At 37.8% G+C, this 12,978-nt stretch overlaps 1 protein-coding gene across 1 annotated transcript in view; it reads left to right on the top strand.

Annotated features, from left to right (window-relative positions):
- Positions 1-12,978, top strand: part of RAB3GAP1 (RAB3 GTPase activating protein catalytic subunit 1) — a 104,621-nt gene that overhangs the window by 51,063 nt on the left and 40,580 nt on the right. The window contains exon 12 of the mRNA XM_044669132.1: positions 3,598-3,691. Within this exon, the coding sequence (XP_044525067.1) occupies positions 3,598-3,691 (94 nt within the window). The remainder of the gene's footprint in view (positions 1-3,597; positions 3,692-12,978) is intronic.

Here is a 12,978-nt window from a genome sequence, read left to right as displayed (position 1 = left end):
CTTCTGGTATTCCTTTTCAATCTGGTCATTTCTGGAGTTCAATTTGCTTATCAGTTCCTTTGGTTTCTGAGCCTCACTTTCCAATTGCAAGATTCTACCTTTTAAACTGTTATTTTCTTGCCAGATCTCTTCCATTTTCCTCAAAATCTCAGTTTTGAACTCTTCCATAGCTTGTGAGGAGTTTTCCTTATTTGAGGAGGGTCCGGATGCTTGTTTGTTCTCCTCCTCTGTTTGCTAAGTTGACTGGATTTTCTCTGTGTAAAAGCTGTCGAGTGTTAAAGACTTCTTTTTCTTGTTAATCTTTCTCTTCTGAACTTCCTGAGACTGGGTAGCCATCTTTAGCCCAGCAGCTTCTCAGGTTTATCCTTGCGCTCAGGGTCTGTCCGTGGTCAAGCTCCCTGGTGGATCCCCTTGCTTGATCCTCTGCCGGAGGTTTTTTTACAAGTCTCAGGGCGCTGCTTCCACAGTCATACACCTGTCTGCCTCCACCCACGCCTCCTTGGAGCCTGAGCTCTGAGCCCTCCTGAGCTCTGCTCTGGCACTCTGCGCCCTAAGCCCGCGCTCAGATTTCAGGTGCGTTCTTTGGCTTTTTGGGGTCCCAAATCTTGCTGCTCTCAGGAACAGGCCCTGGAGCTGCCAGTGACTTGATGGGTGCCCCAAACTTGCTCTATTTCTTTTTAGCTGGCCTCAGTGCTACAGGTGTTGTGTGTGGAGGGGGTGGGGGCGGGGTGGTTGCTCAGCCCACAATTTAGTGAGAGCTCTGTCACCCCTTTATAGCATGGAAATGCCTCGATTCCATGTACCTTCCACGGTGTGCCCTGTTGTGGGGTTCCTCCGTTCGTCTGGACTTGTTTTTATGTCCCCTTGAGGAGTTTTGTGTGTTTTGGTCAGGAGAGGTTAAGAGCTGCTTCTTATTCTGCTGCCATCTTAACCCAGAACCCTTTTTCTCCCACTTTTACTCATATGCTTTGTAGTCTTAGAGTATTCCTTCACTTCATATCATTATAATAGAATGTCTTTTTACCTATTGCCCCTCCAGTATTAATATGTCATTGGACATAGAGACTGTTTCTAGGTTTTTGCTACAAATATAAAAACTGCATTTTTGTACAGATTCTTTTTTTAAACAGATATTTTGGAATAAAATCCTAGCAGTGGGATTACTGGGGCAAAAGGATATAATTCACCCTGATTGTTGTTATAGTGAATCTAGGGACTGAGTTAATTGGGAGTGTTGAGTCCTAATGGGACACCAAGATATGATAGGGAACCCAAATGCAGCTGATGTTAAAGGAGAATGTATAGAATCTGCTTACTCCAATCCCAAGATGTCTAATAGTAACCCAGAGCTAACAGCCAAAGTAAGGAATCAGCTGATAGTGAAATTCAACTGAAGCCCTATAAGTTTGATGTTGATAGCTATATCCCTTTACTTAATTCACTATAGATATGATTACTTGATCAATAAAAATTAATTAATTAGTTTGTTCTGTCTGAATGCGGATTTGTTCTTAAGAAGTTGATTAAAGGACTTTTAAAGTAAACCCCTTTCCTAAGTTGACACAGGACTCAGTCAATCGAAGCCATTAGATCTTGAGACTCTCAGGTAGGTGATTTCTTTAAGATGATTTAATAATTGATGAGATTAGGGAAAGGGAAACTGGGTAATTGATGGAAAGTGGGAATTGGGAATCCTAATAAATCTAGATGGATAAATTGATGTTGAGTCTTCACTTGATATTATTGATCAAGGATCTTGGTTGGCTGATAGCCTGTTAGGCCTCAGCCCTGAGTCAAGGTTGACCCTGCTGAATTATAGTTGTCTTTGCAGATCTTCTTGGTGTTTATAAATCAGGAATCAGAGATTGATGGAATATAGTTATATCAATATGATAGCTGAAGCTGGTTGCCGAGTAAAAAGAATATAGACTATTGCTTAAACCCTATCCACCCTCTCCCAAATATCTCCAACTGAGACCCAGATGAGTTCAGATCTGTTGCTTTTATACCCAAACCTAACTGCCTTGGCTCATGCCAAGTTCAGTCCATTCTGTATTCTAAGCAGGTAACTGTCTATCACCCTTGACTCAACATGGCTGCCAAATATTTTCTTACATTATATATAGCCATGTTACTCTCCAAAATGTTTATAACTAATCATTATAATATCATTATAATAGAATGTCTTTTTACCTATTGCCCCTCCAGCATTGCTATTTTTGCAAGTCCTTTGATTTTCAGGATTTCTAATTTGACATTTAATTTAGGATTTCTCATTTGTTCTTTTTCTTGTTTTTTCAGTTGTATGCCCAATTCACTAATATTCTCTTTCTCTCTTTTATTGATATAAATATTTGGAGATAAAAGTTTTCCCCAAGTACTGTTTTAAGTGCATCCCACAAATTTTGGTATGTTATCTCATTGTTGTCATTCTCTATAATGAAATTATTGCTTTTTTCTATAATTTGTTCTTTGACCTACTTATTCTTTAGATTTAGATTATTCAGTTTCCAATTAATTTTTATTCTATGTTTCCATGGCCCTTTATCGAATGAAATTTTTATTGCATTATGAGCTGAAAAGGATGCATTTAATACATCTGCTTTTCTGCAGTTGGTTTTGAAGTTCTTATACACTAAAACATGGTTAGTTTTTGTGTTGCTATCATATACTGCTGAGAAAAGGCATATTCCTTTCTTTCCCATTCAGTTTTCTCCAGAGGTCTTTTATATGTAGTTTTTTTAAAATCCTATTTATCTCCTTAACTCCTTTCTTATTTCTTATTTTTGGTTAGATTTATTTAGTTCTCAGAGGGGAGTTGCATGAGGGTGAGTATTGATGGTGTGAGAGGTGTTTATCAGGACCCCTACCCACCCACCCAATAGTATTCAGTGGGTTAGATCAGCTAACCACTCATCCCCACCCCAGGGAAGACTTATGAGGGAATAAACTCAAAGAGGTTCCCAAACTGGCAAAGCTATAGTGGGGATGTTGAAGGAAGGTGTTGGGGTTCAGTTGTGACCCTAGTGGGTTGGATCCCACCCTCAGAGGCAACAATATTGAGACAAGCCTGCTCCCCCCTAAGTTCAAGTAGCTTTGCCCTTCAAGATGGTGTTTGGAATTAGTCTTCCCCTCAGCCACAAGATCAATCTTCTTCCCCTCAAAGTAACAGCCCCAAGCTACCACTAATAAATTAATAAAGATTTATTATAAGGATAAGGGATTTCAGGATAACAGGGTGTAAGAGTTATTTGTGTATTATGAGGAAGAAAGGAAATGGGATAACTTCTATCAACTATGAACCCCACCACAAGAGAGCAGTTCTGGTATCTTCTGCAGCTTAGACCTAGAAACTGGCTCCCTCTCTCCTCACAATATCCTATCCTTAACACTAACTATCAAACAGGGGAATAACTGAAAGGAAGAGGTACAAGATGGATCAAGGAAGGGTCCCCCAAATGCCCACTCCCTCTGGAGTCTGGACACTATGGCAAATTATGGATCACAACTCTTTTGGTTTCTTCTTCATTGACACTGAAGCCAGTAGAAAGGTTAAGCTGTTGAAATCTCCAGATTGCCCCTGAATTTTGGGTTCAGAAGAGCTAAATTCCTGTCCAGATCCATCCGGCCACCCACAACCCACCCCAAGCCTACCCGAGAGCTTGAAAAGTCCTCTCAGGAGTTTTTGGCAGTTGGCCATTGGCAATTTAGAATCTTCAGAATCTTCACCAAACTCCCTCTTTCACTGGTCCCTCCCAAATAGAACCTCATGAGGCCAGCTTCATCTCTAATTGCCTGCTCTCCTTTGCAAAATTCATTCCACACTGTTACAGTGAGGTCCTCAATTAGTATAGCTTTACTATTTCCTTCTATAATTCATTTAACTTTTCCTTTAAGAATTTGGATGTTTTACCATTTGGTGCATATCTGTTGAGTATTGATACTACTTCCTTGTCTATAGTATCTTTTAGCAAAATGTAATTTTCCTCCTTATCTCTTTTAATTAGATCAAATTTTACCTTTACTTTGTTTGAGATCATGATTGCTACCTCTGCTTTTTTTTTTCAACTTCAACTGAAGCATAATAGATTCTGCTCCATCCTCTTAACTTTATTCTATGCACCACTCTGCTCCAAGTGTGTTTCTTTTAAACAACAGATTGTCAGATTATGATGACTAACTTTGTGTGTTTCCTTCTGTCCTATTTCCTGCCCTCCCTTCTTTTTTCCTTCTCTCTCTCTCTCCCCCTTCCCCATTTTTACCTTGACCCTCCTCCAAAATGCTTTATTTCTGTGTATTACCTCCCCAAATCTGCCCTCCCTTCTTTCAGCCCACCTCCTTCCCTTCTCTCATTCCTTTTCCCTCCTACTTCCCCTTAGAGCAAGATAGACTTCCAAACCCAACTGAATATGTATTTTCTTTCCTCTTTGAGCTAGTTTCAATTAAAGTAAGGTGCAGGCATTGCCCTCCACTTCATCTTCCTCTCTGCTATAAAAGCTCTTCCTTTTAAACTTCTTTTGTATCCCATCCTACCTCCCTTCCCCCTTCTCCTAGTGCATCCTTCATTCTCATCCTTTAATTTTTTAAAAAAGAATCCCAAAATAGTCAACTCATACCCATTCCCTCTGTCTCTGTATACTCCTCCTAACTACTCTAATGAGTATCATCTTCCCATGTAAAAAGTTTAACATTTTTGAGTACCTTATGTTTTCTCTCTTATGTTTATCTTTTTATGCTTCTCCTGAGGCCAAATTTTCTATTCAACTTTGATGTTTTTATCAGGAATGCTCTATCTTGTAAAATATCCATTTTTCTCCCTGAAGGACTCTAATCAGTTTTGCTAGGTAGGTTATTCTTGTCTATAATTTTAGTTCCTTTCCCCTCTCGAATATCACATTTCAAGCCTTCTTTTTCTTTCATGTAGAAGCTGGAATCCTGGCTGTGGTTTCACAGTAGTTGAATTATTTCCTTAAGACCACTTAATCTTTTCTTTTTGACCAGGAAATTCTGGAATTTGGCTATCTCATTCCTGCAAGTTTTCACTTTGGGAATCTCCTAGAGATGATCAATGAATTCCTATAGTTTCTATTTTATCGTCTGGTTCTAGGATATCAGGGTGGTTTCCTTTCTAACTCTTTGAAATATGATGCCTCGGATTTTTTTTTTCATTTCTTTGATTTAATTTTGTTTCTTTGTTCCTTTTTTAAAAAAAACCCTTACCTGCCGTCTTAGAATCAATATAATTGGTTCTAAGGCAAAAGAGTATTTAGGGCTAGGCAATGGAGTTGAAGTGACTAAGAATCCAAGACTACTTGTCCCTAGGCCTGACATTCATTCTACTAAGCCATCTGGCTGTTCCCTGCTTTCTTTTTGCTTGATGTCTCATGAAATCATTAGCTTCCACTTGCCTGATTCTAATTTTTCAGAAATTATTTTCCTCACTGAGATTTTGTACCTCCTTTTCTATTTGAACACTTCTGCTTTTTAAGAAATTCTGTTCTTCGGTGGATTTTTGTGCTTTTATGTATATGGGGGGTGAGTATTGATGGTAAATGGGGGGGTATCTAGACTCCCCCCTTGTTAGCTTTTAATGGGCCAGATCAGCTATTCACTCACCCCTACCCCAGGAAAGACCTGTGAGGGAATAAACTCAAAAAGGTTCCCAACTGGCAAAGCTATAGTGGAGATGTTGAAGGAAGGTGTTGGGGATCAGTTGTGACCCTAATGGGTTAGATCCTACCCCCAGAGCCAGCACTATGTAGATAAGCCTCCCCACTCCCAAGTTCTAGTAGTGTTGCTCTTAAAGATGGAGTTTGGTATTCGTCTTCCCCACAGCCCCAAGATCAGTCTTCCTCCCTGCAAAGTAACAGCCCCAAATTACCACTAATGAGAACTATTAAAGATTTATTTTAAGGATGAGGGAATTCAGGATAACAGGGTAAGTGATATTTGAGGATTTATAAGGAAGGAGGGTACAGGGATAACTTCTCTATCAACTGTGAACCCCACAACAAGAGAACAGTTCTGGTTTCTTCTGTAGCTTGGACTCAGAAACTGATTCTTTCTCCTCTTACAGTATCCTATCCTTAACACTATCTAACAAACAGGGGAATAACTGCAAGGAAGGGGTATAAGAGGGATCAAAGAAGGGTCCCCCAAGTGCCCGCTCCCTCCAGAGTCTGAGCACTAAGGCCAATTCTAGAGCACAACTCTTTCAGTTTCTCCTTCTTTGGTAATGAAGTCAGTAGAAAGGTTTTGCTTTTGAAATCTCCAGATTGCCCCTGAATTTTGGATTCAGAAGAGCTCAATTCCTGACTAGAACCTCCCAGCCACCCACAACCATTCACCCCAAGTCCACCTGAGAGCTTGAGTGTCCTCTCAGGAGTTTTTTGGCAGTTGGTCATTGGCAGTTTAGAATCTTCAGAATTTTCACCAAACTCCCTCCTACACTGGCCCCTCCCAAATAGAATTCTCTCAGAGTTCCATGGGGTCAGCTTCCAGTCCAATTCAAAGATGAGTGCTTAGTTATCCTTGATTTACCCCAAATCCACACTTAAATTTACCAAGCTATTGACTCTCTTCAGGATTTTCTTGCATCATTCATTTCTTTTTCCAATTTTTTTTCCTGCCTCTCTTATTTTAGTTTTATAATCTTTTTTTTGAGCTCTTACAAAATTTCTTTTTTGAGGAGGAGGAGCCTTTTACCAATTCACATTTTTCTTTGAGACTTGGCATGCAGTTGCTTTGAATTCATTGTGTTTTCTGGGTTTTTTCTTTATTCTGCCTTATCACCATAATAACTTTATATGATGAGGTTCTTTTTTTTGGTTATTTTTTTTCCAGCCTATTTCTTGACTTTTAATTTTATGTTAAAGTTGAGCTCTGTTCCCAGGATGGAAGAAACATTGTCTGAAACTTAAGGCTTTTCTTGCTGGCGTTTTTTTGGGGTGTTTTGGGGTTTGTTTTTTTTTTTTTTCCAGAGCTAGGTTGGGGTGGGGGAGCCTGTAAGTTTTCATTGCTTTCAAGATGGCATTATCAAAGTGTGGTTACTGCTTTGCTAGCCTGTGCTCTTGTCTGTGGCTGACCACAAGCACTGTTTTCCACCCTGTAATTATGAACACAGTCCCTGCTCCCCTGAAGCTATAAGTTCTACCTTGCCCTAGGATTGTAACCCAAAGCCACCTGCAGGCAGTTCAGCAGAGTCCTGTACCTAATGCTAGCAAAGGGTCCATTGTAATCTTCTAACTGATTGTTGGACCGCTCCATACCATCTGTAGGATGAAAGAACTAGAAGCTACCACTATCGATGCACAGGTTTGCTGGGGGCAAGGCCTGTGATGTATTTATTGCCCAGGATCACCATGTCAGATTCATAAGTTGAACAGAAGTCTTCTAGATTCAGCGGCAAGATCTTTATTCACTACATCATGCTGCCTCATCATGTGTTGGGTTCAAATAAAAATGCTTTGATTTTCATTTTCATACCTTTTTCTTCAGTTTTCTAGAATCATGTTGAATAGGCTAAGAATAGCAGATATCTATTGAATGACTGGTTAATTGGAATGCTTTCACTGCTATTGGATATCATATTAGCTTGTGGTTTCAATTATATACTTTTTAAATGTTCTCCTACAATCTATTTGGGAGTATTTTGCCTTAGTACTTCTGGGTTGCTCTTCATTAACAATATTAAATTATAGTTTTCTTTCTGGGACCAAAACAATATTTGCTTTTATAAATATGACAAATAATAAAGGCTGGTATAAATATATATATTAGTAATTTAATTAAAGCCATGCTGATAGATAAAGTTATTAGACCACGCGCTTGTAAGAATTCAAAACTGCCGCCTCCATTTTGTTACCTCTTCTCTCTCTCCGAGCCTGCTAGCCAAGAGACCACTCCCTCCTAACCCAGGAGATTTTAAACTCTTCTCTGCGTGGAGACGTAGGCCTCCCCACACCCAAAGAACCGGAACCAGAAACCCGTTGGACCACGGGAAATGTAGTTTGATAATTTCCCCGTGTCCAGATAATACATATATATATACTTAAAGATGGCATCTCCCCAATTTCACTTTTACACTTTATCCATTGAACTTGGTGGTCTGTCACACACACACACACACACACACACACACTTAAGATTGATAAATTCTCACTTTGTGCAGAATGGCTTATCAAAGCATAATGTTTTATTTATTTTAATGCTTTCTAGTTTAAATTTAATTTTGCGTAATATCGTTAGTGTGTTTCCATTCATTTTTATTTTTTATTTTTATTTTATTTTATTTTTTAAGCCCTTAACTTCTGTGTATTGGCTCCTAGGTGGAAAAGTGGTAAGGGTGGGCAATGGGGGTCAAGTGACTTGCCCAGGGTCACACAGCTGGGAAGTGTCTGAGGCCTGATTTGAACCTAGGACCTCCCATCTCTAGGCCTGACTCTCAATCCACTGAGCTACCCAGCTACCCCTCCATTCAGTTTTGATGATTTGGCAGTAACAGGGTAGATGTGAAACCATACTCTTGTTTAGTAGATTTTTTTGTTTTCTTTGTATCAAATGTGTTTGGTATACTGTTGACAGTGTGCTGTTCAGCTATGCTTTTTAATGTATTTGGTGATACTTTTTTACTTTTTAGTCATAGTCACTTTATGTGCATACTAAGTTACTTTTTCAAAATGATTGTGTACTGATTTATGGTTCTACTAACAATTTCCTAATGTACTTTTTAATGATGACTTTCTGGCATTGACTTTTTTTTCTCATTGACATCTTTTGTTATATTTGCAGATCTATTGGAAATTTGGATGAGAGTTGTTTTGGTATGCATTTCTCTTATTTAAAGTGATTTGAAAGGCAGTTAGGTGGCTCAGTGGATAGAGAGCAGGCCTAGAGACAAGAGGTCCTAGAGGTCAAATTTGATCTTTGGCAAGTCACTTAACCCCAGTTGTCTAGCCTTCACTGCCCTTCTGCCATGGAATCTATACTAAGTTTTATTCTAAAACAGATAGTAAAGGTTTGAAAAATAAAGGGATTTGGATCATTCTTTTATATGGTTAATAATAGTTTGCTATTTCTTCTTTTGAGACTTCTTTTTATCCTTTGACTACTTTTCTGTTAGGAAGTGGCTTACTGAATTCTTCCTGTTTTTATTTTGTCTCATTGGTTTTTGCTAATTCTGTGAAATTTTCTTTGATTTTCTGGAATGCAGTGCCCTGATTCTTTTGTTAATTTTTTTTCCCTTAAATTTTCTGCTATGAAAGCAATCTTGATATTGGTGCATTTTGATCTTTTTTTCTAGGTCTGTCACTTCGATCTATGTGTTTTTCAATAATTCATATAGTTAAATTATTTTTGAGTTGTTTCAGGTGTTCTGTATCATGTTTGCTTCTGTTGTCCATTGAGAGTATGTCATTGATATATTTCTTCAAGATTTTCTCTTAGTTATTTTTTCCTTCCAATCTTTTAAAACATTAAAAAAATTTTTTTCTTCAGTTTTCTCTTGTTATTTTAAGACTCTATCTTGAAGCTTTATGAAGCTCTTTTATTTGGCATTACAAATTCTGTTACCAGTGCTAGTTCTTCTTAAATTACTTTAAATGTCTTGATTTGAGTTTGTCCTTAAAGGAATCTTCTGCTCTTTCTTCTTCCATCTGATTATTTCTGATACTTGATCTGATCTTACTCAGTTCTTTTAGCACATCATACTGTTTATATAGGTATTAATTGAAATTTAAAATTTTAATCACTGCTAAATAAAGTAGGAATGTTAAAGTATACTTTTTTTTTAAACCCTTAACTTAACTTCTGCGTATTGGCTCCTAGGTGAAAGAGTGGTAAGGGTGGGCAGTGGGGGTCAAGTGACTTGCCCAGGGTCGGACAGCTGAAAGTATACTTTTTTAACACATTCAGTATATCACTTTACACAGTGTGCTGCCAAATAGGTTGTCGGTAAATAAAATTTTTGTTCATCAAATCATTCAAAATTACTAGAGATCCTTATTATCTGAAGGAATCTTATGGTAAATCTTTTGAAATTTAAATTATACCCATGAACTTAAGTGTGTAGGTATGCATTTTTGAGTGCTATAATATTTAAACTAGGTCATACCTGTATATATAATATATCTAGATTGCTTCTAAATATATGTAGACCTTCTAAATTGAGATCTTTTAAAAAGGAAAAATATACGGGGACAGCCGGGTAGCTCAAGGGATTGAGAGCCAGGTCTAGAGACGGGAGGTCCTAGGTTCAAATCTGACCTCAGACACTTCCTAGCTGTGTGACCCTGGGCAAGTCACTTGACCCCCATTGCCTACCCTTACTACTCTTCTGCCTTGGAGCCAATACACAGTATTGACTCCAAGACTGAAGGTAAGGGTTAAAAAAAAAGGAAAAATATACATAGAGAGATATAAAAATATAAAATATATATAATATAAATAAGTACTTCCACACTCATTCCATTTTAGAGATAGTTGGTACTTAAATCTTGAACTTCAGACTTTCTGGGGCTTATGAGGAAGCTAATAAATAATTGAGTCAATGTCACTTTACTTTTTTGTGTTTTTACTGCCATTTCCCCTGTCCCAATCCCCCCCCTCTTTCTCTCTCTCTCTCTCTCTCTCTCTCACACACACACACACACACACACACACACACACACTCTTCTAGACCATTCTCAGTTTTCTATGTCACAGAAATCCTGCTGTCTACATGTAGAACTTATGAAACAATGTACAAATTTAGGGGAAAGAAGGATTTGTGGAAATCTACCCAGCTCTTAATGTTTTCTTCAGTCTCAATGATGTTAGGTATGAAGGAAAATAGATAGGCTTTGAAAAAGAGTTCCTTCTTTGGGATTTGGGGAAAATATGTATATAATCTCTCAGCTACCTGCCAAGCTTGATAGTAAATATAATTATGTGCTGTTTCATATACAAACAAGATTTTGTGAAGATAGTACATTATGCATGTGTGTGCATGTGTGTATGTATGTGTATTTCCCTTTTCTCCCTAGCCAAGGATATAATCAAAGAAAGTAAATGGCAGATAACGAGCTGTTCAGCTGAGTGTGAAGACATGTTTTTACATGTGAAAAACTTTCTTGATTGAATTGGAATAGGTAACTGCCATTTGATGACTAAAGATTGATTATATACCTATTGTCATAAAAAACTAATTTGCTAGCTCTGCAACCCTTCCAGGCAGGAAATAGCAGTTGAGGAAGAATATAGCTCCTGAAAGGTAATCATTCTTCACCTCTTAGAGGAAGTAGAGAAGTCTTTCATTTCCCATGGCATCTAACAACAGAACTGTTCACTCAGCAGGAGATACCATATTCGTATCAGAGAGCTATCTGGAGAGTCAAATAGTTGAAGGCAGGGATCAGAGAAGCCCATTTTCCAGATAGAAATGGATATCGAATAGTAGTATTCAATATAGGAATCAGCTTCAAGGATGGAAACCTCTGGTAGTAAAGAAAAGAACTAAGGATTCTAAAGAATTACAAAGAAAACTAATTATTGAAATATTGTCTTTAAAAATATTAACCCAAAACAAGTTCCCAGATCTCAGGTTAAGAACTCTTGCTCTACTATTCCCCAAGAGACAAATAAATGGTCAAAGGATATGAAGAGATAGTTTTTAAAAGAAGAAATCCAAGCTATTAACAACTTATGAAAAATGCTACAAATCACTAGTTATTAAAGAAATAAAAATTAAAGTTACTTTGAAATTTTTACTTTATGTTTATTAGATTGACAAAGATGACAAAAGAGGAAAATAACAAATATTGGAGGGTCTGCAAGAAAATAAATACACTTATATAGTTGATAGAGCTGTGATTTAGTCCAACTGTTCTAGAAAGTAATTTGGAACTATACTCCTGAAGTTACTTTACATTGTCACAGTTTGTCTTTGACATAATTGTACTACTGCCAACATCTATATGCCAAAGAAATCAGAAAGAGGAAATGGATCTATATTTACAAAAATATAAGAGATTTTTTCATGGTAACCAAAAACTGGAAACTCAAAGGATATCATCTTATCTAAGATTGGCTAACAAATTATAGCATATAATATTGTGTTATAAATTATGAAACTATAGGAAGACTTGGAAAATAGTTTATAAAAGGTTAACATAACAAAGAAACTCTGAAAGACTTTAAAACTCTTGTCAATATGATGATAAACCAGGTGTCCAAAAGTATGAAGATGAAATATGACACACATAAATTAAAAATGCAGGAAAAGGGGCAGCTGGGTAGCTCAGTGGAGTGAGAGTCAGGCCTACAGACGGGAGGTCCTAGGTTCAAACCCGGCCTCAGCCACTTCCCAGCTGTGTGACCCTGGGCAAGTCACTTGACCCCCATTGCCCACCCTTACCAATCTTCCACCTATGAGACAATACACCGAAGTACAAGGGTTAAAAAAAAATGCAGAAAAAATGCATTTCTAGATATGACTAATGTGCATATGTTTTGTTTTTTTTTGCTACATTGTACTGCTCTGCATTAAGGACTTCATTTGGTTTTGTTTGAGGTTGGGGATTGGTTTGTTTGTTTGGGTTGTTTTTTTTTAATTTATCATCCAGTGGGATGGGAAAGTAGCAGGAAGAACAAATTCGTATTTTTTTTAAACATTTATTAATATTCATTTTTAACATGGTTACATGATTCATGCTCCTACTTTCCCCTTCACCCCCCGCATTCCCCCCACCCATGGCCGACGCACATTTCCACTAGTTTTGTCATGTGTCCTTGATCAAGACCAATTTCCAAATTGTTGGTAGTTGCATTGGTGTGGTAGTTTCGAGTCCACACCCTCAATCATGTCCACCCCGACCCATGCGTTCAAGCAGTTGTTTTTCTTATATGTTTCCTCTCCTGCAGTCCTTCCTCTGAATGTGGGCAGCATCTTTACCATAAATCCCTCAGAATTGTCCTGGGTCATTATATTGCTGCTGGTACAGA

Source organism: Gracilinanus agilis, chromosome 3, assembly GCF_016433145.1.
Source record: "Gracilinanus agilis isolate LMUSP501 chromosome 3, AgileGrace, whole genome shotgun sequence".
Taxonomy (NCBI): Eukaryota; Metazoa; Chordata; class Mammalia; order Didelphimorphia; family Didelphidae; genus Gracilinanus; species Gracilinanus agilis.
This window is presented reverse-complemented; position numbering and strand designations above follow the sequence as displayed.